Source organism: Podarcis tiliguerta, assembly GCF_965153285.1.
Source record: "Podarcis tiliguerta genome assembly, chromosome: 6".
Classification (NCBI taxonomy): domain Eukaryota; kingdom Metazoa; phylum Chordata; class Lepidosauria; order Squamata; family Lacertidae; genus Podarcis; species Podarcis tiliguerta.
The window spans coordinates 66,462,594-66,489,637 of NC_139539.1; the positions used below are offsets into that span (position 1 = coordinate 66,462,594).

The 27,044-nt window shown below is 40.7% G+C and overlaps 1 protein-coding gene across 31 annotated transcripts in view; it reads left to right on the forward strand.

Annotated features, from left to right (window-relative positions):
* Positions 1-27,044, forward strand: part of ADGRL2 (adhesion G protein-coupled receptor L2) — a 339,276-nt gene that overhangs the window by 285,425 nt on the left and 26,807 nt on the right. For 17 of the 31 annotated variants that reach the window (XM_083444776.1, XM_083444771.1, XM_083444778.1 and 14 more), the window contains 10 exons: positions 9,900-10,196; positions 10,761-10,864; positions 12,394-12,579; positions 13,310-13,348; positions 17,663-17,846; positions 19,995-20,117; positions 20,373-20,578; positions 21,892-22,065; positions 23,169-23,375; positions 24,928-25,148. In XM_083444776.1, the coding sequence (XP_083300902.1) occupies positions 9,900-10,196; positions 10,761-10,864; positions 12,394-12,579; positions 13,310-13,348; positions 17,663-17,846; positions 19,995-20,117; positions 20,373-20,578; positions 21,892-22,065; positions 23,169-23,375; positions 24,928-25,148 (1,741 nt within the window). The remainder of the gene's footprint in view (positions 1-9,899; positions 10,197-10,760; positions 10,865-12,393; positions 12,580-13,309; positions 13,349-17,662; positions 17,847-19,994; positions 20,118-20,372; positions 20,579-21,891; positions 22,066-23,168; positions 23,376-24,927; positions 25,149-27,044) is intronic. The other 14 variants (XM_083444784.1, XM_083444791.1, XM_083444794.1 and 11 more) reach the window with 1 other exon arrangement.

The following is a 27,044-nucleotide window of genomic DNA, read 5'->3' on the forward strand; positions in this document are numbered from 1 at the left end:
AGAACAGAAATCGTGCTCCGGCGGCACAGCAGCAGCAGGAGGCCCCATTAGCTAAAGTGGTGCTTCAGGTTAAGAACAGTTTCAGGTTAAGAACAGACCTCTGGAGCGAATTAAGTACTTAACCCGAGGTACCACTGTATATCCAGTGCCTTTGTAAAGTTAAAGGATTAATACTTTAATATGTGATTTTGAGATTACGGCGAGAATTTTTCTAATTCATTTTAGATGAATTAATTGGATTTAAAAGGTACGGATTGTGAAGATGTGAGCTTTAGAGTTCATCTCAAATTTTGCCCTCCATCTTCCATGAGCAAAACTGAACTGTCAGTCATTAAGGAAAAGAAAATCAACTAAAACACTTCTGCGATCATCATTTATGCGGTCAGAGTTTATACAGGCTGCTTAGAGCGATGGGATATTTGAAAATGAGGGCATGAAGGTAGTATTTCTGGGCCTTTCTGCTTTGGGGAAAGGAAGTTGCCCTAACATGAAGTGCTTAATGATGTCATGGGGTCAGTGCCTCTGCAGCAGAAGTCATGGCCTCTTCTGTTGGAATGCCTAATTTGGGGCCATTACGGAAAACTCAGCAATCTTTGCCACTTCACTTGTGATGGGAGCAGTAATGATATGTTGACCTACTCAATGAGCCCTCTGTCTTTCATCTCTCTGCCTTGTCAGCGCCTGACTGCATCATAGCTTCCTACCCCAAAAAGGGTTCAAACACTGTAGACTGTCTCGCCTTTTGAGTGAAACAAGTCCTTTGTCACATCCATCTGACTTGCCCTCCTGAGCTTAGATGTTATTTTCACTCCCAAGGCCGAATGGCATTCTTGACCCCAAACATGTGCGTTTTCCTGAGATAGAACAAGAGGTATTCCTTGTGTTCGCCATATTTCAGGGGCTGTGGCGTTGCCAGAACTTCCCCTCACCTTAGCCCTCTTATGGCTTCTAAAAGATGAGACAAACCTTCATAGATACCAAAGTTTCCCTGCTGCCCAAGTTCCACTTTCCACGAGCTGAAAGGTAGCAGGAATGACAACAGCAGATGAGGCTAACACTTTGTCCCCACTAATCTCCCTCCCGTGTTTATTGAACTCTTAAATGTCATGTCTGAAGAGGCTCCTTGATTTTTCCATTTCTGCAGTGCTGAAACTGTACTGTAACACGATTTTGCAATCCCCTCCCAGCATGCAATATCCATCAGTCTTCATGCATACCTTCATGGAATATAAAATGCTGTTTCCAAACCAGTCCTTTTAGGGGCTAAGGTATTTCTGTTAGGTATGGCACAATGGCATGCTTCTGCATTGCATCATTTTGAGGATCTTATTGTCTTTGATTTTACAGCAGCTGACTCCGGGACTGGTTTGTTCTCTCTTGCATTTTGCTTCAGCTTGCTTTGTGATGACAAGGAGACAATGTGGCCACAGTCTAGCAAGGTCCTCTGTGTGTATTTACTGCGCCCACACACCAGACGCGGTTTTATTTGCTGGGTTTTCAGCACACCTTTTCAACACGTGCCAATGTGTTAGATACATGAGACGATCCAGTTGCAAACTTCATTAGCGCTCTTTCCCAGCTTCCCCCTAAATCAACCTATATCTATATAGCTGGTGAATAAACTATCACCAGGTTAGTTTGCAGTGAACTCTGGACCCACACTGAGTAAGGTTTGCTCCCTCCCCCTGAACTTACCTAGTTTTGATGAATCAAGTTTTGGGGCAGATGGAGAGGCGATGATTTTACAGGAATGAAAGTACAATCTCCCTTGCATCTGAAGAACTAGCTAAATAGTTCTTTGGATCTCATCCTGTACATTTCTCAAATATGACTGAAAGTTTTCTTCTGAATTTACTGATAGCTGCTGACCTACTTGCCAACATTTTCAGATTTGAGAAAAGTATACTTGTAGCGTATTCCTATCCACAGCTTCTCAGAGATAAGTTCCACTCAGTTCAATTAGAGCTTCTTCCCTTGAAACGTGTATTAAAGTTTGCTTCCAAAGTCCTTATCCTATCATCACCTAATTTTTTGTCTGTTTTGTTCTACTGATTTGCAACTGATATCCTGCTAAATCCACTGAATTATCATTTATTTATTTCATAAAATTTATGTACCACTTTATTGTAGAAAAAAACAACAACCAGTAAAGCAGTTTACAGAAAGATAAAACAATAAAATTATCACTAAAAAATGATAACCATAATTTAAAACATGCATAGAGTTGAAACCACAATAGAATAGACTAAAACAAATAAAAACTCACACAAACTTTTTAAACATCTGGGTAGAATTGCCTATTGATATCAGGCAGCTGCTTTCATTGAATTCTTCTTGGTTCCTGCCTGATATCAATAAACGATCAAGTTCTTATCAATATGGTATGGGTATTAAGTAGCACCTGTAAAAGTGCCAGTGGGCACATATGGGGTAAGGCAAATTCAAAAGTGATGAAAGGATTTCCACCCTGTGTGTTCCATAATTATTTATTTAGCTGTGATCTGGCACTTCCAGGGGGGTGCATAGCTAGAAAGTGCAGCCAGAATGGTGGTGGGAAGCTGAATGGGTTGGCTGATCAGCTGCAATATTCTTGAGACATATCTGTAAGGGCTGTTCTAGCTATGCTTATTGTTTTCATGTGAGAAACAATGCTGTCCCTCCTTAAACAGGAATGCTGTTGCGTGAAAGTGCTCCTTGCCAACACTCTTCATACCAGAATGCAGATGGGAACTTTATAATCCAAAAAAGAGTTTTCTAATCTACAGCGCAGGCTGGACGCAGCTATGACATTTGGTGTGCTAGACACCATTGCAAAACTACAGCTCCTGGCCACTTGCGGGGGAAATGATGCTTTCTGGGAGCATCTCTACAGTGAGTGTGGGCCCATTTTCAATTTATTGAATTGTTAGATACGTTAAAATATAGAAGTCCTGGATTCTCATCACTTTCCAAGAACGTTTCCCGCCTGCAAGCCTTTCTCCTTTTCTACAATTCCAAGTCTGCTTGGATGACTGTGGTGCCGCCTTTAGGGAAATAAGTGTGGACTTCGCCACTCCACTCCACTCAGCCTTTGAACGGTGAATAAATGCTGAACTGGTGCCGTTTCTCATTCCAAGCAAATACGCAGAGCTTTTAGGAAACGATTTTACAAAAAGGGCACCCCCCCCCAATTACTTAAAAAGAAAGATGCAGATCGTTTTTCAGACAAAGCAGATGTGTCTCAGTATTGATTTTAATAGCCACATGGGTGGCACTGGAACAGCTGCATCTAGAGTAGTGGATGAAATTATATGCTCTTGTGATTCTAACCTCATAACTGGACCTCAGAAAGGAGCCATCGTGATCCCTTTTAGTGATGTTAAGCTGTAGGGCACAAGTGTAGCTTAAAATGAGATAGAAGCTGTCAAAAGTAAGAGGATCTGTGAGAGTATTAATTGCACTATTGTTGGTACAGATTTCTGTCGTCAGGAATGTCTTAATTAAGCACATGGTGTCACTGAATGTCTAAGATCTTAGTAATAAGGAAAAGCTTCCTAGATTCTTCTCACAACACCCCAAGATCTGAATCAGTAGTGGCTTCTTGACACTTTTTTTTTTGCAAGTGCTTGTGACACTTTTGACAAACGTTAATTGAGAAAGCATCAAAAGCCTGGCTGCGTTATAATCAGAATAAAATTACCAAGGTTTCACACGATGTCAGGAGAGAGCTTGCAGAGAAGATAGACAGGTCTGGAAAGGTTTTTCCAGAAGCTAGGCTGAAAAAACAGCTCAGCAGAATCGTGCACAGGCAGCACTCACTCAGACTAGGGGCAAGAAAAAAACCCCTGTGAGGCTCAAGATGTTTTTGGTTTGAGATAGAAAATAACCAGAAAACTATGATTTGCACTCAGCTAGAAAGAGGGAACAGCTATGAACAATCATGTTAAAATACTCAGGTTTGTATTAATTATTACTATCTAGAGCAGAGGTTCTTAGACTGCATTCCACAAGTTCTGCTCAAGTGCTCCACAGAAAGATTGTGGAACAGAGAAGAGTACTCGGCTCTGCATTTGATTTAGGGTCCCCCCCCCCCCCCGATGATGGAAGTCAAAGTTGTTTTGACCAGGGACTGCTGGATTTAATGAACAATCTAACGAGGTCCTGGTTACAGGCCCTTGATTTTTGTAATATCACACTGTTTTTGATTATCATGCCAAATAAAAATATGTGCCTCCTTCGATTTCATCCAGAAGTTAAATATGGAAGTTTTCTGAATTAGTGTCACCCTACTGCTTTACATACATTGAGCTGGACTTAGACTAAGGTAGCTTGGCCTAGGTCCTATTGAAAGTGTGCTAACTTAGTCTTAAGTTATTTTCAGTGGGGTTGAAGTACAGCTACAATCCCAACTCCACTTACCCAGGAGTAAGCACCATTGCATTCACTAGGACTTAATTCTGAGTGGACATGGCCAGGACTGCAGTGTTGGTGTGGATCCATCCCATAGTTCCAACTGGTCACATTTTGTCAGCAGTGCCTGTGTGGTTTTCATTGGATGAATTTGGTTGATTGTGTGTTGTTTTCTATTGGTTATAGTTTGACACCTGTTTGGAAGGGGAATTGATGTTGGCTTCCATGCAGTATTTGCTGTAAATAGAAATTTGTAGCTATTAAGGAATGAAAAACAAAATTGTATTCATATTTATGCAAGCCTGACCCCCCACTGGTTGCACCGCTGCACGTAAGCGGACAAATAACAGACTCCACATCTATCCACTTTGCTCACAAAAACAGGAATATCCATTATATTAGAAAGGAAAGACACCGGTTATTAAAATGCTAGCTATGTATGTACTTTGATTTATAGGAAAGCAGCAGCAGTGGCGGAAAAAAGGTTATTAAGTAGTCTGCCAAGACCCCAAGCAATTTTTAAGTGACCCAGGAAAAAAAAGTTTGTGAACCATTCTAGAATATACACAAAATATAGGAAACTAATGAGTTCCACATACAACACATGCGATCATAAATTCTTACGGACATTTTAGGCTCTTATGTTGGCATCCATTGTCCTAAAAATAAAAAATAAATAAATCCACACTGAAAGATTTGTGCTTCAGTTTTCTGTGAAATATGTTTCCCTCAAAACGTATATGGAGATGATGGGATGATTAGAGCTTTTGACCACTGTAGGAGTGAAGGAAGATTTATGTTAGGCTTTTATTTTGTCAGAGCCCTTGTCCCTACTCTGAAAGAACTGGAAACTCCATCTCTTTTAAAAGAAAGAAACATTCTTTTCAAGTTCTTTGAAAAGACAGCCTGGTGCCTCTCTCCTTGTTTGCATTTTGTGGTTAAATTCAATTTACATTCAAGAATATATGTTTTTGATAAGTTCTAGCCTAAAGACAGAAGAGGTTTAAATCGCTTTTTTTAAAAAAAAAGAAAGAAAGCATAAGCCTTTAGGAAATAAGTGTCAAAGGGAAAATTTTAAACCTGAAAAGTGTCAGATCCAGTTGTTTCCAGAAGGCCTGACATAGAAAGGAGTGAATACCTGTCACAGTTTGTAAATTCCTCCAGGCAGGGACCTGTCTCTTCTTTGTTTGTAAAAGTGGCAGGCACACCTGTGGAGATGATGGAATAAAAAACCCTAAGTAATGAATTGTGTTGCTCCACTAGCCAATGCTGCTTTGAATTTCGCTGTAGCCAGAGGCACTCTAATACCCCAATGAACAGGCGGGCTTGCCAACTCTACCTTTTTTTGGAAGGAGATTACCCTGCCACTTTTGAATTTTGAATGTACCCTTTGATGGTTAGCTTTTTTGTTTTGTTTTGTTTTCCTTTTCCTTTTGTTTTTTCTCTCTAGTTTTCCTGGAAACCGTTATTTACAATTACGACAAGCTTTTCAAGAGCAGAGATGGATCAAATCAGAGACCTGTCCCTGCAAATTATGATAAGCAGAGCTTAATTTCACATGGGGAAACCCAGGTTTCTGCCTCCAAATTCTGCAAACTTAAATTTATATATATATTATTAAAGGGAGAGAGCCCTCGAAGTGCCTGCTTTTCCAGCTGTTTCATATGTTTACACACATAAAGTGGACCTGTATAGCCACCATGTTGAGAGCAGCATGCACACTCCTAAATAATGGCCTAAATTCCCATGTCTACCTAGAACTTCAAGAACTGTAATGAGGGATTGTGCTTTAAGTACTTGGTAGTCCTGGTATCATGTTCTGGCTGCCTTTAGACAGTCTGGCAAAAATGCAACTTTAGGAGGCAGTTTAACAAGGATAGCCTTCACATTCATCCTTACTGTTCATCCCCAGTGTTTGGAGAAGCGCACTCTGTACATATCTGCACGATTCTTCCCCTAGATCAGCGTTTCTCAAACTTGCATCTCCATTGATAGACAACAACTCCCATCATCCCTAGCTAACAGGACCAGTGGTGAGAGATGATGGGAACTGTAGTCCAAAAGCAGTTGGAGACCAAAGTTTGGGGATCCCTGCCCTAGATTATAGCATCTGACAGAAGAGGCTTCACCAACTAAGGGAGCAGTCTCAGCTGCCTGAAGAGTGGAGTTTAACTGGATTCTAACAACTCTCAGGCTGTAGCAAATATCCTCTTCTTGAGCAAGCTGTTCAACCGAGTAGATGCCCAGGCTATCTTGGATAAAACTGATTGTCTGGATCCATTTCCATGCCTAGTTTTGGCACAAAAGCTGCCCTGGTCACACTGATGGGTAGCATGCACTTATAGATGCTGGTAATCAATCCTTCTGGATCTCTCAATAGCTTTGTGTACTATTGACCATGGTAATCTTCAAGACTGCCTGAACTACAGTGTTTTGGCGGCTCCTTCCCTGGAAGGGCCAGTTCCAGAGGGTAGTACAAAGAGGAACCATTCTTCACAGCTTTGGCATTAATACACGTTTTTGAAATTGTTGAATGAAGTCATTTGGAGCTGTGTGCAATCAGAAGCTGTTTATGTCTACCTCTATCTTACTTTTACACCAGGAATTGCTACGTTAGGGCTTGAGATCAGTAGTGGACTAGGGTAAGGACTCAGTTCTGATAAGGTGTACTTTTCAGGAAAGTGGTGTTCAACTTGTTCTGAACGAAACTGCTCCTCCAAAAGGGGCAGGTTTATAGTTCAGGGTATGTATGCTCATACATACCACCCTGTCAGCTGAGACCCAGGCAGTATCAACAAAGGCTGGTACACCCATTGTGAAATCCCTTCTTGGACAAAGATAGCTTAGCCACCACAGTTAGAAAGGTCCTGCTTCGCTCTAAGCGCGACTATTTCAACAATTGTATTTGGGGTTACAAGAAAACAGAGACTAAAATACAAAGTCAAGGATGCTCATTTGTACCTGTCATTGGGAACACATTGTGCCATTGTTTAGAGAGTTCTACTGCTATCAGATCATTTCCAACTCCAACAGAAAGCGTAAGCACTTACAAAACCTCTGCAACTTGGGACTGGGATAGAATGATTCTTTTATGTCAACCAGCTTATGTAGTAAGATAATATTCAATAGCTGACTTCCAGATATTTTGCCCATCCAAAGTACAGTGGCTGGTGAGAATGAGGGGAACCTTCTCTGGGAGTGTGTGTGTTTGTGTATTTATGGAGCCTTGATTCAGTGGAAGAGCACATGCTTTTATATGCAAAGGGTCTTGGGTCTCAGGACTGGAAAAGACTGCTGTCTGAAACCCAACAGGCTACCAAAGAATGCAGGCATAACTACATTGAACAATGATCTGAATCTATAAGGCAGCTTCCTATGTTACACTTGCAGCCTAGTCTGATATCCTTTGGGATTTTCAGCATTTGAGGGATTTAAAAAGAATGACTTTTTCCCCTGCTGTTTTATTGACGGTTGGCGTTTTCTAGCATTTATTGCCCTGTTGTTATTATTTTGCTGGTTTTATTCCATAAACCACCATGTAGATTATCTACTAAAGGGTGGTACATACATTTAGAAAATAAATATGATGCAACAGGTTAATACACCCGACTCCCCTGTAACAGCAAAACACGGTCACTCCTGCTATGTTAAAATGAGTAATATGACTGAGTGAGCTCATGCACAAGGCCACTTGCCACACACAGAGGCTCCCCCCCCCCCCATTCAGTCCATTTAAAGTGCAGTTGATGATTCTATGCCTTATTAATTATTGTATATAGAAAGTCTAGTTGTGATAATTATTAGTCCTGAGTGGAACAGTGTAATCTTCGGCATATACTAGGTTATTTACTCTTGGGAATCTTATGTACAATGGGAATGTTTTGTATGTGAAAAAACCCCCTATGTATTTTAATTTGAATGTTGTCAGCTTGATAGAACTACCAATTACAGAACCCAAACCAGAAGTTTCTTGTTCAAATCCAGGTTTCTTGACATCAATGATTAAGCTGTCTGTGTACTTGCCATTGGCTTGAATTAGTTCTTTCTTCACACCTGCTCTATCAAAATAGGGAAAGGGGAATGTTTAAAGGCTGAGATGTTGAAACACTAAAACAACACATGCATGCGAGGCTTTTTTTCTGTTTGGGTCTAATCAGGCATGCTGGAAATCTCTCAAGCAAAAATGACTGCCGGGTGGGAAGATGTTACAGTAATTATCTTGCTGTAAGTTGCAGAGTGGATGACATGAAGTTAGGGTGGTTTTGTGTGTGTAAACGGCCTGGTTATTTACAACCTACTTTTTCGTTTTGGAATCTGTTCATTTGTTGCTTCCTTGTTTGTTTTGCTTTTCAAATATAGAACTTAGTTTTATAGTGTAGATTCTGCCATGTTTTCTTTGTTTAAAAGTATTCATACACATTTTATCATACAATAAATCAGTATTAATGCCTCTGGGGCAGGCTTCCTCAAACTCGGCCCTCCAGATGTTTTGAGACTACAATTCCCATCATCCCTGACCACTGGTCCTGCTAGCTAGGGATCATGGGAGTTGTAGGCCAAAAACATCTGGAGGGCCGAGTTTGAGGAAGCCTGCTCTAGGGAGTCGAAGTCTTTATAAATATAACTATTTGGTAGATGTGTGTGTGTGTGTGTGTGTGTGTGTAAGAGAGAGAGAGAGATGAGAATATGTGCTGCCAGCAGTATACTGAGATTGCATTCCTGTTCACACTTACTCTATATTGAACTCAATGAGACTTCTTAGTATAAATACTTAGGATCCTTGGTGTTCCAGCCATGGAAAAGCTCCTTTCGTTTGCAGAGGGAATGGGTATCCAGGAAATGGTTCCTGCTGAATGAAGAAGGCAGGTAGATCATTGTCACTGATTAAGAACACAGGAACACAAGTAGAGCCCTGCTAGATCATGCTATCCAACATCCTGTTCTGATAATGACCAGTCAGATACCTATGGGAAACCCACAAGCAGAACTTGAGTGTAATAGTGTTCTCCCCACTTGCGATTCTCAGTAACTACGATTCCGAGGTTTACCACCCCTAGCAGTGGAAGTAGAACATAGCCATTGTGATTCCTTCCCACTCATTCCCCACGTTGTTCCAGAGAGTCCTCCTGAGAAGCATTTAGCAGGGAGCAATGGGGGCTGCAGGGGTAAGGTGGGATTGGTGAAAAAGTCACACTGTATCTGTCAAATTATTCTAAATTTTGTATTCCACTATCTTGCCAGAAATGGCTCTTTTGGTAGCTAGGTGGTATATCTAGGTGGTATGAAGAAGAAGAAGGTGATGATGTTACTACTGCTACTACCATCGTTGCTGCTGCTTACATATAATTTTTATCATCCAGTCATTTCCCCAGAAAACCTGTGATTCCTTCTCTTTCTCTCATATATTGAATCTATAAGACTTTAATTTTATAAGGGAAATACAGGTGTAAATGTTTTCACAACCACTTCTCTGGGTACTTCTCTCTGTAACACTGCTTTTCTCTCCCCAGTGCCTACCACAGCCGAGACCATAACTCCTTCCACAGAGCTGTACAAGACAACTGTGTCAACTACAAGCACCACGCCACAGAAAATTCCAATTAGCACAACATTACCTGGGGGGAAGGGGGATGAAAGCAAAGGTCCCAAGCCACCGCCAGCAGTATCAACGACCAAAATTCCTCCTGTTACAAGCTTTTTCCCTTTGCCAGAGAGGTTCTGTGAACTTGAGGTGAAAAGGGATATAACTTGGCCTCAGACTCCAAGAGGAAACATGGTGGAACGCCCCTGTCCCAAAGGAACTCGTGGTAAGACCTTAAAACTGGATTTTCAGCTTAAATAAACATTCCGGTGTCTATATCTTGAACCCTCTTTTCCTTAGTCTCGGACTATCTTTCTTATGATCTTGGCTGCTTGCAAGGAAATGGCACCTTCAGGTTTTAAGCTGTAGAGGGCATTGGAGCCTAGGTACAGAATTACATTCCAGCCCCTTCTCAAGGATTCCAGATCATAGGTCTTTGCAACAGACAGGACTTCAGCCACACTTGCTTTCTGCTGTATTTCTCATTATGAACTCCACTTTGGATGGTTTCCAGAAAATGCTAGAGCTTTTTCTTTTTCTCTCTGTTTATTCAGTATAAAGTCTGATATTTTCTCCTGGCTTTGTTAGCATTGCTTTTAATTGGCATCATTGCCTTTTGTTACCTCATTTTCCTACAGGCTTCCTTAGTCTCTTTTAAAGTGACTTAAGTACTGAAGCTCTAATCCAGTATTTCCCAGGTGCTTATGAAACATTTTTTTTAAAAATGTACACATGCACACACAACTTGAACACTCTTACTTCTATGTCATTTTTCTCATCTTTTATATAGGAACAGCTTCATACCTCTGCATGGTTTCCACTGGAAAATGGAACCCGAATGGTCCTGATCTTAGCAACTGTACTTCACACTGGGTAAACCAGCTGGCTCAGAAGGTGGGTTGGAAAATATTTTTGATATGATACCATACTCATGATTACCAGCACAGATGCTTATGACAAACACTGGGAACGTTGCACGAGACTAAATCAAGTGTCCTGCCATCCCAGGGCTTTAATAGGGATGTCATGATATTGCCCACTTCAAGGGTTGGGGCAAACACACTTGTGGTTTCACCTTGCAAACTGCTGCTTCCGGCTAACTCTGCCTCAAGGCAAACAATGTTGGTTTCAGCCAGGTGACAGTTAAAGCAGAGGATGTGGCAGTTATAGGGCTCTCCTAGCTTTCAACAGAGCATCTTCTCCTTCCAAGAGCTAGTTCCCACATCCTTCTCAGGAAATGGCGCTGAACATCATATTTGCACCAAGGAAAAGGCTGTCTCCTCTGCTTTGATCTTTGCCTAGGTGGAGCTAAGGGATTTTTCAGCAAAGGGACACAAGCATGGAGACATTAACGGAACAGCCATTCATTGAGCTCCTGCTCTGTATTTTTGTTTTGTTTAATAAAGGGTGGTCTATAAGTAAAATGAGGGCAATTTTTAAAACACTGTGTTACTAGCAGGAAATCCCTATGAAAGTTAATATGCATAAGAGAGGGACAGGATGGACTGTTTCTGTCCTTAGCTATCAGCTCTTGTATCCCATTCTCGTTTCCTAAATATTTGAGCTGTACTGTCACATTCTGCCTGCCACATTGACAGCCTCTGTAACTGCTGGGGTGAAAAGCAAATAAAGATATCCTATGTTACACTCCCCACCCCACAAAAGAATCTGTGTTTCAGATGGACTGCCCTGTGCTGAAACCCAGCTCTTGGAGATTGCGGGTGGGAGGAAACATCACAAACAAACTGCCTCATTTCCCACCGCTTCCTCCAAAGAAGCACAAAGGGGGAAAAAATCTCAAATGCCTGCGGAGATTGGTTGGTTTTGCTCCCTGCAAATGCAGAGCTCTCCATGCAGCACTTTATCATCCCACCACGGGATGAATGGTGGCCATTCACTCCTGGAGAAGAAAGCGAAGGCACTTGGGAAAAGGGGGCTCATTCCTTAGCCCTGCAGATCCTGGCGATTAAGAATCAAGTCTCCTACTATTTCCGTAGCCCCATTCTGCATAGAATTTGTTGATCACACTGAAAATGTGATGGAGGATTGAGAGAGTAGAATGGAATGCTTGGAATTGGCAAAGATGATAGATAGATAGATGATAGATAGATAAGATAGATAGATAGATAGATAGATAGATAGATAGATAGATGATAGATAGATAGATAGATAGATGATAGATAGATGATAGATCACCATCAATGCATAAAGCACTTTACTAAATCTAAGCAGTGTTGCATATGATCTCTCATTTTTTGTGGGAGTAGGGCAATTGTTGTTGCTTTTTAAAGACAAAACAACTTTGAAAGATATATAAAAAAGATGTAACAAAAAATAACCCACCTTTCTATTTAGAAATAAAGTGTTCTAAGAATTAAGTGGCAGTGGGGGCATCACTAAAATAATTTAAATTGTCATTTCAGATCAGAAGTGGAGAAAATGCTGCTAGCCTTGCCAATGAACTGGCTAAACATACCAAAGGACAAATCTATGCTGGTGATGTGAGTTCTTCAGTCAGACTGATGGAACAGTTGGTGGATATTCTTGATGCTCAGCTGCAAGATCTGAAGCCTAACGAGAAGGACTCTGCTGGACGGAGTTATAACAAGGTAGATACCAACCTGAATAGCCTTCTCTGGTGTGCATTAGAACAACCTAGCCTTGTGGCTTTCTTTCTTTTCTCTTGCAAAACATCTGCCTCTATTTTGCACTAGTCCTTTGAAGTAGGGCACATTTAGGGGCTTTTTTTTTGGGGGGGGGAACCAACAAATTCATGGAGACGTGAATTTTGATGCTGTATCAGAGTCCCCAAAGGCTGGTGGTACACGAGAACAGAATGTGACCGTTCCCATGTGGGCAGAAGGAATTGAACGGATAATGTTAATTATATTTTAGCAGCAGCCTGAAACAGAACAATGATTAAGGCATCAATAAGAATCAGACCTGTTGTGTCCTTTGATCCTTTATGGCTCTCAACCTGGGGGGGGGGGGGAACAAACTGCGGCAGGGGAAAATGAATACTCTTCCCCCCCCCGACCTTCTTACTAACGTATTTGACGTATAATACTAACGTATTAGAAGTATTTGACATACCAAGCCATGAACTAACCTTAGTGCATTGGAATGGCCTTGTGCTTCATTCGCTCCCTTAAAAACCCGCAGATTCATCTGGAAGTGATACTTTAACACACCTTAAGATTGTTAATTTTATCAGCAGATCTTATTTCTCCGGTTAGCATATAAGCGTTTGAACAATGATCAAGTAGTACTAATCCTATTACCCTTTAAAAAAAAAAAAATGTCTAACCTCTGATGTGTGTTTTTTGTCTTATTACCAAGCTCCAAAAGCGAGAGAAGACATGCAGGTCTTACCTTAAGGTATCTCTCCTGTGCTGTCACCTTGCTTCGTCCCTGCTTCAGTCACCTGCTGCCGCGCTTTTACCCTCCTGCTGCATGTCCCTATGTATTTCAGTCTTTGATAATTGTGCACTGTGCCTTCCCCACAGCAATTGTACAAAAAAAGGTGTTGGCTTTGCACGGGTATAATACCTTCAGAAAAAGCCAGTCGTAAATAATAAATCGATAATCGATACTTCCTTTCCTCCTCCTTTTATCAAAAAAAGAGCAGCCATGGAGCTTTTAACTGAATTGGAAATAAGAACAGCTTTGCTTCCCTCATGGTATTATGCCTGTGGAAGGAAAACAAAACTGGCAATGGGCACAAATTGTTTGACATTGGGAACACAGGAAGTTGCCTTATACTGAGTATAGATCCACATAGCTCAGTATTGCCTACACTGGCTGGTAGCCGCTCTCCAGGGTTTCAGACTGGGGACATAGCCAGACCTGCCTGGAAAGACTGGGGATTAAAGTTGGAACTTTTCTGCATGCAGTGCAGATGCCACAGTCGTACCCCTTGAACCTGGGTTTTGTGTTTGCAGATCTGTGTATCAAAGACTGTGTAGCCATATCTAGTGGAATCCACTAATCACTGCTGCCTCGTGACTTCCATTGGTTCAGTGGAGTTTGTGTGGCAAGAGTGTCTTATGGATTACATCCCATGCTTGTGCATGACGAAAAACCAAAACCCCAACACATACACATGTTAAACTACCCTACATTTTATTTTATTTTTGTGCACTCTTGAATTCAGCGAGTTCTATTTTGTGTGTGTGACACCAGGGAAGTGTGTGTGTGTGTGTGTGTGTGTGTGTGGAGTTAACAAAGGCCAGCTTTGATCATTTGAGCTACAGATACAGTGCAAACTTTCCTCATATTCTCCTGGAAGCATATCCTGTTTCCCATATACCAGGAGAGGCATAAAGATACTAAGGAACTTGGAATGTCTTGCAGGTCTTATTATGTGTATTCTGTTCTGGTTAATGTCAGTATTTCAACTGTGGTGGGATGTTGGATGAAAAATGAAAGCCTACTGCTGATTTGTTTTGAAACATGCATTCCATATGTCTTCGTAGTTTTTTTCTTTTGCAATGTTACCAATTGGTATTAAAAATAGCAATTAAAAAAAAAACAAAAAACCCGAAGCAGCGCAGCATAGAATAAAATCAATAATAAAAAGGCTCCTAAGAGATGCAACATTGTCCAACTGCTTAAGAACAACTGTGCAACTGAAAGCGGACCAGTTTATTGTTCACTCCTTTTCCTTAACCCCTTTCTCTGGAGTTACAAATCGTCCCACTCCGCAAAGGAACTAGCCGTGATGAAAGCTATTACATCTGCAGAAATGCCAATTATGGTTGTAGCTTACCAGAACTTAATGCAGAATTTAAGCATGGTTTCACATCCGGGGTTAACAGGCATCCTAGTTAGTCCTAGCTGCAGACATAATATTTATCTATGGGGTATGCATCTTACCAAAGGCCGGAAAAAGGTCCTGCCCAATCCCTTGGCTGGTTGTTGATTGCTTAACCATGGAACACGTTACATCTGCTCTCAGCCCAGATGACATTTTGCCCTCTGTTTTACATTCAGCTGCTGATAAAACTTTGGGGAGACCGAAGTGTGTTCAGTTTTATCAAGCGGTTTTGCAAGGAAAGGAGAGTAGGAGGCGGGGGGAGCAACATGTATCTTAAATTATACCATGATAACTGCTCTCTTTTAAAGCCAGTGAGTGGGACGCAAAGCAAAGTTTGCTGAATTGGGTTGATTTCTTTTTTACAGTTGCATTTGCAGTTCACCTTTGAAGATAAATGTCATTGGGTAAAATGTAATAACCGTTTGTGTGCTCGCTACTGAAAATGTTTTGTCACTGTGATGACGAGAATCTAGGGTTACGAGCCGGTCTTAAGTGAGGCGTTAATTCCCAGTGATTTATTTGAATGAGGAGGTTGAGCACACGCGTAAATATTCTTCTCTGAAATCAGTGGGGTCTCAAGCCTCCTTCACATTTTACTCTTGTAAAGGGGCAATATGAGTAGAAAGGGGCTCCTTCAGGCACCACTCCTGCCATCCATGTATAAGTGTGGATGTCTGAGGTGGGGGAAGCCTTTGCACATAAATGTCCGGACACATAGGCTTCCAGTACCCGGAGAAGCCTACATTTGTAGGCTACCCCACATCAGAAGTCTATGCTAATGGCTGGGCATGTGTACATCTGCTACACGACCCCCTCCACCCTTTGTGATTATTATTGCTACATTTATATACCATCCATAAATTCAGTTCTCTAGTGGTTGGTATTCAACTATGTTGTACTCAGAGTACTCCTGTTGCAATTGATGTACCTAACTTAGCCATGTTCATTACTTTCCACGTACCTACTCTGAGTAAAACTTAATTTAACACAACTCATAGTTTAAACACACACACAAAATCCAATTATACAAATACAACTTAGCACGTAAAACCACCCCAAAGCCAGCACAAACACAGCAGCACAAAATCAGTTTTAAACTGGCAAGGGGAAAACATTTATGTTAGCAATTTATAGGCAGCTTAATGTAAAAACAAAAAACCCTCTCTAAGCAATTTACCAAGTTTTTAAAAAACCAATCCATAAAACTGTAAGGCTAGAATACAAATAAGATGAAAATACATGTTGTCACTAAAAATCCATAATCGGAATACTAAAACAAAATACTGAGGAGTGCATGGCGGGCAGATTAACAGTCAAAAATGCCCAAGCAAATAACTAAGCTTTTGATGGGCATCTAAAACACGTCATGGTTGACATCTCCCGGATTGTGTGGGAGAGGAGGCAAGGAATTAAGCATATTAAAAAATGTGCATGTCCTGGAAGAATATAAATGTCTACACTTGGCACAATGCAGGTGGGCACCAGGCAAGCCTCTCTGATGAGGATGTTCTGTGTATGGGGCACCACTACCAAAAAGACCTTGCTACCTTTGGACTGTGGTATTATGGCCTGGAAATTTATTCTAACTCTCCACCTCCCTCTCCAGCCACCTTTGACAAGAAATAGTGTCATTAAAGAGCTGACTATTTTAATGCGACCGAAGAAAAGCATCCAGTCAGACAACATTAAAAATATAAGGAGTGAATCGGGCTAATGGATGCATGCAGCCATCAGGACGCGTATATACACGCAACACGAACTGCAGCACAGCCTTAATTTCTCGCTGAGATCATTTTTAGTAGGTCTCAAATGAGCTTCCCAGTTTGGCTAAGACTAATAAAAACCTCTTAAAATTACAAATCGAAAGCCGGCTGATGCTATGCAAATGAAGCAAGTCCTCACTTCGCGACAGAGGATTCATTTGTAACTCAGATCAGAGGCTCCGATCCGTATTTCTTGGTGACTAATGAATATGGCCTCTGCAGACCAATTTCTGTTCCACTCTATTTAATGGCTGAAGCAGTATCAGTGTGAGCAGTTTGACTCCTCTATTTCCCATTAGAGAAGAGGGGAAGAAAATCCTTTCATTCCACTCCAAAGTATCTCCCACCTGCCATTGTAGAGGCTCACAATTCAGACAGAAAGAGGATATTAAGATGGATTAGGCTAATTAATTTTGCTCCTGACAATAGAGAGTCCTGACCCAACTTTTTTCTATCCATTCAGGCATGGAGCAGTGTTCTGGGCGCGACATCTTTTTATTTGTGTGATGCACGCTGTTTGCGTTTCTATTTGTTTTTGAAATCAGCCAAATCATATGCAGATGTAGATATATGTACCTAATGACACATTGTAACTAGGTAAATGGGACATGGTGATTCAGCAATCACCCACATTACACATTAACGTAAGAGCCTCTCTTCAATTGACGAATATCGTGTTTTCACTGAAATCCTCCTTAATTGCATATTATTTTGTGAGCATCTTAATGTGAGTGTAAGTATGTGAGATCAGGCCGCTACTGATCATTCTTGGGTTCTGAATAAATGGGGAAATCCTCTGCTCCTGCCGAACTTAAATTTCACATCGGAGCCCAGTATAGCTCTAGCCTGGCTGGAGGAACTTTAAAATTAAAGCCATGAGCGTTCCCTTTTTATATGCTTCAGTATGCTAATAATATTCTTTTTCGCTGCTGCTGCTCCAAGGCTTCTTATATCAATGCTCTTTGTTATACGGGGAAAGCGGTAGCCTTTTGGTCTTTAAATCACCGCAAATCATGTTGACAGTTAAATATTGTAATTGTCATCAGATCATGTTAGGGACTCTCTCCTGTTGCCTTAAGGCAGTAAGGCCTAATATTTTTCTACTGAATGCAGGCTATTGTTGACACGGTGGACAACCTGCTTAGGACCCAAGCGCTAGACTCCTGGAGAGATATGAATTCCTCCGAACGAGCACATGCTGCAACCATGTTACTTGATACCCTGGAAGAAGGGGCCTTTGTCTTGGCTGACAACCTCTTAGAACCAACAAGGGTCGCAATGCCTACAGATCACATCGGTAAGTGAATACGTCTTGAAACGCTTGGCATCACACCGTGGGAAGAGTCCACCAGACCCAGTGGTTTGGGATGTCCATATATTCCACATTAGATGGAACAGTGTAATTTGCCCAATTAGAAATATATTACACGAAAATAATACAGAAACCTCTGCATTTTAAAAATGGAAAACCATTATAGATTGATGTTCTGGTTATAGAACAGATAGTGACTAAGATTGTAACCCCGACAATTCCTAGTTCGATTATTTTTGGCTAACAAAATTAAGTCAAAGGACTTAGGCAAGTAACCTTTATCTTATTCTCATCTGAATTATGGAGCTAATAATGTTGGGCTACTTCTGAAGGATTATTGTAAATATTTCTGGATAAAATGTGTATGTAGCGCTTTGAACACTTTGAAAAATGTGCTACATAAATGATAGAAAATACATACATATTTTTCAGTACTCATGGTAGAAACTCTTTCTCCTTTATACATAATCGGTTCCTAATGAATGTAGATTACTTTCAGGGAGAGCGCATTGCCAACTTTGGGCACATAGCACATAGACTAAATGTTTGCATTAAGCACAACTGCCTTCAGGTGAAAGTGTGTTCAGTGAGCCACGTCTCCCACAATACAAAATAGCCATGCTTTGCAGATTGCAAAATAGCTACCGACACTTTGAGCATAATTTATCATTTAAATGCTGGCAGGGAAATGAAACTATTATGTATTAGGGACATACAGGTATATCTTGTTGTGGTTAAGAAGGTTGTTGTGTATAGATGTAAAATGCCATTCTCCTTGCGTCCTTGAGGCTTATACCAGTCTACATATTAGGAGGTAGAGCACACATATGTCACAGACATTTCAAGACTAGACTTTAAAATGGAAAAACTAATTTATGAATGGGAGAATGTCAGGTACGTGGATTTGTGAATGAGGTGGTGCATGTTTCTGTTGCTAAAGGCGGAAGCAGAGTTTGCAGATGATCAGCTGTGGAATGCTAAGGATGTCTACTCCAAAGTAAATTCATCTAGGTTAAGTGGGCCTTTGGCTGTGAAGCAAATCCCCTTTGTACCAGGCCTGGTGGGCTGGGGAGACGGATTGGCTTGACGTGCCTCACCACCCAGTCATCACACTGACTGCCACTATCAGCCTGCAGAGTCAGGTCAGAATGTAGAGTCTCTCCCACAATAAGCAGAAGTACCACCAGTGGAAGCCATGTTCTAGGAAAGAGGAGGTGCTGAGCTGGACCTCTTCACCTGCTGGCATCGGTCCTGAGCTTGGCTGGATCACTGCATTACCTCCAGGCTGCTGCAGCAACCTGCTTTCCCCCTCCTCCAGCCATCTCCCCTGGCCGGTGTGAGAGTTGTAGATGCAGCGGTGGGTTCCACCATTCTGTCACACCCTGCCCCTGCCCAACTAGTTGCTATCAACTAATGATTTTTTTCATATTTAGTTTATCTATTTACATTAATAAATATATGCCCTTTCCCCACCCTAGAAAAATAGCTGCTGGTACTCACCCTGCTACAGTTTTTAACAAAAACAAAAGAGGTGCCATTACTGCATACTCTTGAGTAACCCCTGAAAAAAAGCACTGTCCATATTCTACCTTTCCTCAGAGTCGTGCCCATTGTTATTACCTCCACCACCCCTTTAATTTAAGTAGGTTAGGCTAAAATACAATGACTGTGCCATGGTCACCCTACAGAGATTTAAGCCTGGATGCCCCCAGTCCCATTCTGACAGTTTTAATGATCTACTCCTCTGGCTTCCTGTTGCTGAGAGATTAGGCAAAGCAATAGCAAGTAGGACACAAACACTAAAAATTTATGCATCATGGCTGTTTTGGTCTCCAAAAGTTAAGCATTTCTTCCAACTAAGAACTCTTGGGAATTTTGAAGTGATCTCTCTTAGGCTCACATTAAAACCAGGTTGGCTGTCATGTTCTTTGAACTGGCGTGCTGTTACTTTTGTGCATCTGCACTCGGGTTTGATTAAAATTTAAAGGAAAACGACGCCAATGCTACCGGTATGCATCTGTCATGTACAAGCAAGGAAATAAGCATCCCGAAAGGAAAAACGGAAAAGGAAAACATCAGCCAAATCTGACCACAGGAAACAAAAACCTTCTTCTTGCTTTTTTGTCCACCTAGTCTTGGAAGTTGCAGTGCTGAGTACAGAAGGACAGGTTCAGGACTTGAAATTCCCCCAGGGCAACGCGGGAGGCAATTCTATCCAGCTCTCTTCAAACACTGTGAAGCAGAACAGCAGAAGCGGTATGTCCTTTGCAAACCATTTATTTTTCAGCTGTAGCAACTTAATTTTGGAAGGGTTTGCTGTGTTATAATAATACACCCTCAGCAACATTAAAAATAGTCAGTCGATAGCTCTCATTTGTAAATAACATTAGGCTGCCATTTTTCTTTCTTTTTTACTCGAATCAATCTTTCTGCACTAAAGCTGGGGAGGGATAGGCTATTTAAAACATGCCATGTTATTTAAAGTGACTATAATAGCTTTCTTTTTCACAGGGTTAGCAAAGCTGGTTTTCATAATTTACAAAAGCTTGGGCCAGTTCCTCAGTACGGAAAATGCAACCATCAAACTGGGAGGAGAGTTTGCTGGCAGGAACAGTACCATCGCTGTGAACTCTGACGTCATTGCGGCCTCCATCAACAAGGAGTCCAGTCGCGTGTACTTGACAGACCCTGTTCTTTTCACCCTGGCACACATTGATGTGAGTTATGGTAATGAATTAATGGGAAGGTCATAAAATCAGCAAGAGCAAAGAGCAAAGAAGGGACGGGGGTGGATCTTTCAATTTGAATTTTAAATGTCGGACTAGGTCAGAGGCACAGGTTTGTTTGAGTCTACGAACATAAAATTAAATGAGCCTGGTTCAGTGATTATTAGAACTTAAGTGTATTCTTAATGAAAGCTAATTCGGTAATCAACATGAAAATGTAAATGGCTCTAATTTGTTCCTAAGTGAAAATTAACTCTTACCTTAGCAGCAGGACAGAAAAACACCAGCTCTTATGATTTTGCTTCCTTAATGCAGCAAAATTTTAATGGAACTTAGAGCATTTTGCTTTAATTCCATACTGTCTGCTGGAGCCCATTCACTAATCGTTCAGATAGGTTTTAGTCAACGAGGGAATCTTGTGCTGTTTTCTGCATTCTGCTTGACGCTAGGTTTAACTTCTCTGTGCTTGAACTAGTCAGGTGTTAGTATTCCGACTAAACATCAAGAAGAACTTTTTGACAACAAGAGCTGCTCAACAGTGCAACAGACTCTTTAGAGTTGTTATTTTTAGCAGAGGTTAGATGTCCATCTGTCATGTATGATCTAGTTGAGATTCCTGTATTGCAGGGGTTTGGACTAGATGACCCTCAGGATCCCTTCCAATGCTACGATTTTATTTTCCCAGCTGAGGTTTTCCATTTACCAAAAGACAAGACTCTTAAAAAAAGAAAGGAAAAATCCCCTATCTAGGTGTTTTCCCCCAGACCAGTTTTTCAGTTCAGTTTAATCTGAATTATGATGTCTAGTGATCCTTTAGACTTGATGGAAATTGAGAAAAGGAAAGTGAATTCGTTAGTAAATCCTCAATTATTCAAGAAGCCCTTTAGAGAAACTTCATGAATCTACTGCTGCAGGATCGGCAGAAATGGCCACAAGTGCACAGTATGAACATTGAACAGCAAGTAGGAAACGGTGATTGATTAAAATTAGATCTATAGTAATGTGGACTGCACTTTGGCATATTTTAAACTATTAAACCCACTTTATAAGTAGGTGGTAGGCTTGTTCAACATGTTCTTGCCGGGTTTGTTAAAGCTGGGTACAATCCACCACAGTCTATCCTAGGTCACCTTAATTGCTGTTTAATAGGGTATGAACCAATGTCCCTTATCTAGTTGTGCTCCAAAACAGCAAACCTCAAAAATGTGGAGAATGTAATCCAAATTGTATTCTATGCCCATTGCGCCATACTTGTCATTTCTGGGTTTACAGTTCTAATTTTCTTTCATCCTGGTGTTTTGCAGACCAAGAATTATTTCAATGCAAATTGTTCCTTCTGGAACTACTCTGAACGGACTATGATGGGCTATTGGTCAACTCAAGGATGCAAGCTGATCGACACAAATAAAACGCATACCACGTGTGCATGTAGCCACCTAACCAATTTTGCAATCCTCATGGCACATAGGGGAATTGCGGTAAGGAACAATGCCTTTAATCGGCAACCAAATGACATTTAGAAAACCCACTTTAACTTCTCTATGTTTGAACTATCTATACAGTCGGGTGTTAGGATAATTTCAGGATCCTTCTGGACATCTCATTTCACAGTATTCCAAATATGACCTTTGTGTTCCATAGGTCCAGATGTAAAATGAAGAAAAAGAATGTGTCTGTTCAGCTCCTTATATTTTACACTGAATACCATTTCATTAAAGGAGCTCAAATATACAGTCATCCCCTATCATTATATACCAATATTTTCTGCTTTCTGGCACTTTTAAGTTCTCCAACATACTCTTGCTTTCTCAAAGCATTTTGTAGATTTCTGATAGGATTGCAGTTAAGACTGATTACTTGAAAACCCTGCAAATTCACATTGGGACTGGTTAACTGTTGACAAAGGGATGGATATTTACACCTTTCAAAAGCATACTTAAAAAGGAAGTGTGTATTCTGCTCTGCATTCTCTAGACCCAGGTAATAGGTATCTGGATGGCATCAGTTCTGAGGGAAAATCAAAAACTACCAAGAACTATAAAGTACAAGTTCTTCTAGATGCTACTGAGCTACAGAGCCATGGAAATGATAATAAAGGATGTTAATTTTCTCTCACCTGGCCATGAGCTGTATCACTGGCCAAGGAGCCTGACAGCATCTCCTACTCTAACTGGATCACACAGTGAGAGTTATTCATCCATTCCATTTATGGAACATATGGCTTTTACTGAAGATCTCTAGTTTCCTTAAATTTCCTTTAATGACCTGAACAATGCTTTATTTGTGCATTCAATATAGAAATTATGTTTTCCCTCCCCTGCCCTCCTTCCAAAACATCCCTTAGGCGTCAAATGTGGCAAGTTATTGGAAAATAATAATAATAATAATAATAATAATAATAATAATAATAATAATTTTCAAAGTTAGTTCATCTCCAGTGTTTATCTCTGTAGCTGCCAATGGCTGTTGTGCTGTCTTTTGAACAAAGTTGGAATTTCTAAGTGTTAGCGACAAACATGATATTTTAGTTTTGTATTGATCAGTGACCACACTAATTTTCTTTACTCTTCATCATTTCCAGTACAATGGAATGCATGGTTTACTCCTCACTGTCATCACCTGGGTAGGGATTGTCATTTCCCTTGTCTGCCTGGCAATTTGCATCTTCACTTTCTGTTTCTTCCGCGGCCTTCAAAGTGACCGAAACACAATTCACAAGAACCTTTGCATCAACCTCCTCATTGCAGAATTTATTTTCCTAATAGGCATCGATAAGACGGAGTACAAGGTAAGCCCTCAATATTTAACACACATCTGAAGATACCTCACTGAAAGGAATAGTAGAAGTAAAGTATTTGATGGCCAAAAGAAGTTTCTCAGTTGTCTGCTTTTTTGATGCAACATTTAGCCACTTTCCCCATGGATAAGTAGGTTACTCAGGAAATAATGGCAGGCAGAGAAAAGGTTGAACAGCTAATGTCTGAAACTTCTCATTTAGATGCAAAGATGGAACTATCTCATTCAGCTCAAGAGCATTGAGATTTTGCGTGGAAGATGAGTTTACCACTATATATGGCTTAGAATTAACTATGCCACAAAGACTTACACCAGTTTAGATTAAACAACAAAAAATATTGATGCCATAGAAGGTACAGGAGGGTCCACTGGCAGGTGTTGCGTTGGTGACCTCTGTTTTAGAGAAAGCAAGAAAACATGCCTGTTCAATGTTGTTAAGTTGGGAACCAGTAGAAGCTTAATAAGCCTGTCAGAGAGTTTCTTGTCAGGTATTGTTTAGCATTTAAGCCACCTATTGACCAACAAGTTTTTTCTTCAATATTGTGTGTGTATTAGGGAGGGAGGGAGATCATAGGTGATGACAATTCAGATTGATGTATGGTAGTTTCTGTTATTTATGATCATTGTTCAAGATCATTTATTGTAATCCAGTGAAACTGATTCTGCAGCTCCATTGGGACTAAGGAAGCAGTTAAATGCTTAACTCCCTGTTGGCTGCAGTGGGTTCTTACATAAACCTGCCTCTTGCCCGGTAGGTGTACCTAGCGCCCCCAGATACAGGAGAATGTTACACAGAAATAATACATAACCTATCCTTAAGAGATAGAAAGCTATGGAATTCTTTTCCTTTGTGTGTCTTCATTTCTCATTTCAGATTAGCCTTTTCCTAAATCTCAAGGCATGAGGCTGAACCCATGGTTTTTCTAAAATAAGCTGCCCTTAGAATTGAGTCAGTCAGTAGGATTTTGTTCTGCACTCGTCTACAGAGTGTGGCTAGTGATATGATAGCAGATCTTCCTAAAAATAGAAAAAGCAACGATATTTGATATTTAAAGGGAAATGGAATATTCTGACAGAGGCAGAAGAATTTTCAACAGAAGGGTATAAATAATACATCTAGTAGCTGGGGCTCTTTATCTTCTTGTACCAAATCATCTGCAATATAAGCCTTACAGCAGAGTGTTAACATTGCGCTACCAAAAATTAATGGACTGCTTGCCACACTTGATATTCCATTGCGTCAAAGAATGCTAATAGGCACATACTTTCCATATCTTAACTCACAGAGTGCAAGAGAGTAGAAGCTGCAGCTACTGGGAACACAATACAGTTTTCAGTAGTTATGAATATGAAGTTTTATGTTTGGGGGGGCAGTGTGTGTGCGTATGGGGGGGGAGGGGTTTCAATTACTGCATATACTGTATGCTGCCATTACAAACCAAGCTGTTAACATCCACATTATTTCATTTGCTGAATACATCAGATTAAGTGGGAAGGTTGAAAAGTGTTGCACCTTGCATTTGATTGTTTCTTTTTCTTTGCAGATTGCATGCCCAATATTTGCAGGCCTCTTACACTTTTTCTTCCTGGCAGCCTTTGCCTGGATGTGCCTAGAAGGGGTGCAGCTCTATCTCATGTTAGTAGAAGTATTTGAAAGTGAATATTCTAGGAAGAAGTACTACTATGTTGCTGGCTACCTCTTTCCTGCCACGGTTGTTGGTGTCTCGGCAGCTATCGACTACTCCAGCTATGGAGCGCAAAATGCGTAAGTAATTGCTAGTGACCTGAGTGTTTCAGGCGATTTTTTTTTTTTTTTAAAGCGTGTTAGCTGTCAGAGGCCCTGACAGACTAAAATAGCACCAGAAAGCTTTATTGGTACGAGAATGGCAAGGCTGTGTGCAAATTCCAATCAGGTCTTTTGTAATTTTCTAGGTTCAGAGAATTTGTACCCTGGAGAGGCAAGATTCTAAATTACCACCTTTCTTTTTAACACAAAAGATTGACCCGAAACAAATTGGGAGAAAAAGTAAATAACTTTTTGGGCCTCCAATGAATATTAAGTAAAATAAAACAAAATAAAATTCTACTTTACTTAAAAGTATCTGGTTTGCTTTAACCCCCCCTGCCCTAGTTTTAAGCTAACACTTCATTAGATTTCTTTGTTCAGCATGCTTTCTAGCCAGTTCTCTTTCTGGAGAATGATAATGCAGTGTTTCTGCCCCAGTGGTTCATTTTGATAATATTTATCGGGAAAGAATCGGATTAAAATTAGCCCACTGTTTTCCATTTATAAAAAGTAGGGATATTTATACAAAGTGACAGAAGGTAGACCCCCCCAAAAATATATATATTTCTGAGGGTTTATGTTGCTAGAGGCATAAATGTGCCTTCCAATAGAGCTTACTTTGTCCTTTGGTGAAATTAGTTACAGTATGGGCAGATACTGTTGGAATACAAGCAAGCTGCTTGATTCTGCTGTTGATGGAAGACAAACGAAAGCGATCCAGTAGGGAGCTGTGCTATATGAAAAGTGAATCAGTAAGTGAAGTGAGTCCCGGTAAACTGATGCGTAATTTAGTTTAATCCTGTTTGGGTTTTTTTTTTTGTTTTAACTATTAAATTTGCAGCAGCAGGGCTGTTTGCATTATGCTGCTCTGCAGAAGAAGAAGAAATATGACATTTAATCATTTTCTGAGTTGGCGTTCCTTGGGGATAGTCAAGTGATGGACAGCTAAAAGCATGTTTTAAATGCACAAGGAAAAGCTGTGTGGGGAGAGGGGGACCCACATCTATACTTTTGCCTGGGTTCACAGCCTATATCAAATACTAAGCCAAAAGGAAGCAGAGTTGCTTAATTAAATACCAGGCTTTTTGTGGTTGCCCTGTACTTCCAGGTACCCCTTGGGGTTGATTAGCTGTACCACACAGGGCATCTTTTTAATGCTTGATGCTTTTCAACTTGTTGGTTGACCCCATTCTAAGGTGAGCTGTACCAGTGGCAGCATCACTATTTTTTTTGTTGCATTTCATTGAAAAGAAGTGGGGGGGGGGAGGGGGGAGAGAGAAGGTGGAAATAAATAAGCTTGAATGAGAAGCATTGAGAAAGGAAAATGGATGTGGCCTTGAGTTTCATTCTGAGGTTTGATAGGTTCCAGATTTGAAAAGTGTAAAACGTACTGTAGCACCACCATCAATTGGGGGGGGGGGCGTGCAGGTGGTTTGCAATAGTGTGAAGAAAATGGACTGATAGGCAACAATTAATGAGCGTAAAGATGAAGGCAGGTGATCATAAGGAAGTCTTGTTGAACAGCCTTAGTGGAAAGCTCAATAAACAGACACATTCTCAAGCATATGCTAGTGTTCAGAATTATATCTCCATGCATTTAACTGAAAGAGAGAGTTGCACGGCTGATTTTCTCAACGTAGAACACTTATGGTGTGCTAATGCAGTTTCCCTTGGTGACCATGCCATTGAATGATGTTAATCTCCTCCCACTTGGCACTCCAAATCATGCTCAGGAATAACATACAAACAAGGAAGCAAGACAGCCAGTTGTGTATCCATTTTCAAGAATAGGTTTCATATGGATGTCCACATGGGGTTACTACTTTAAAAAAAGTCACATCATAGCCAGTCCATGTGAATAAGTCCTAAGAGATG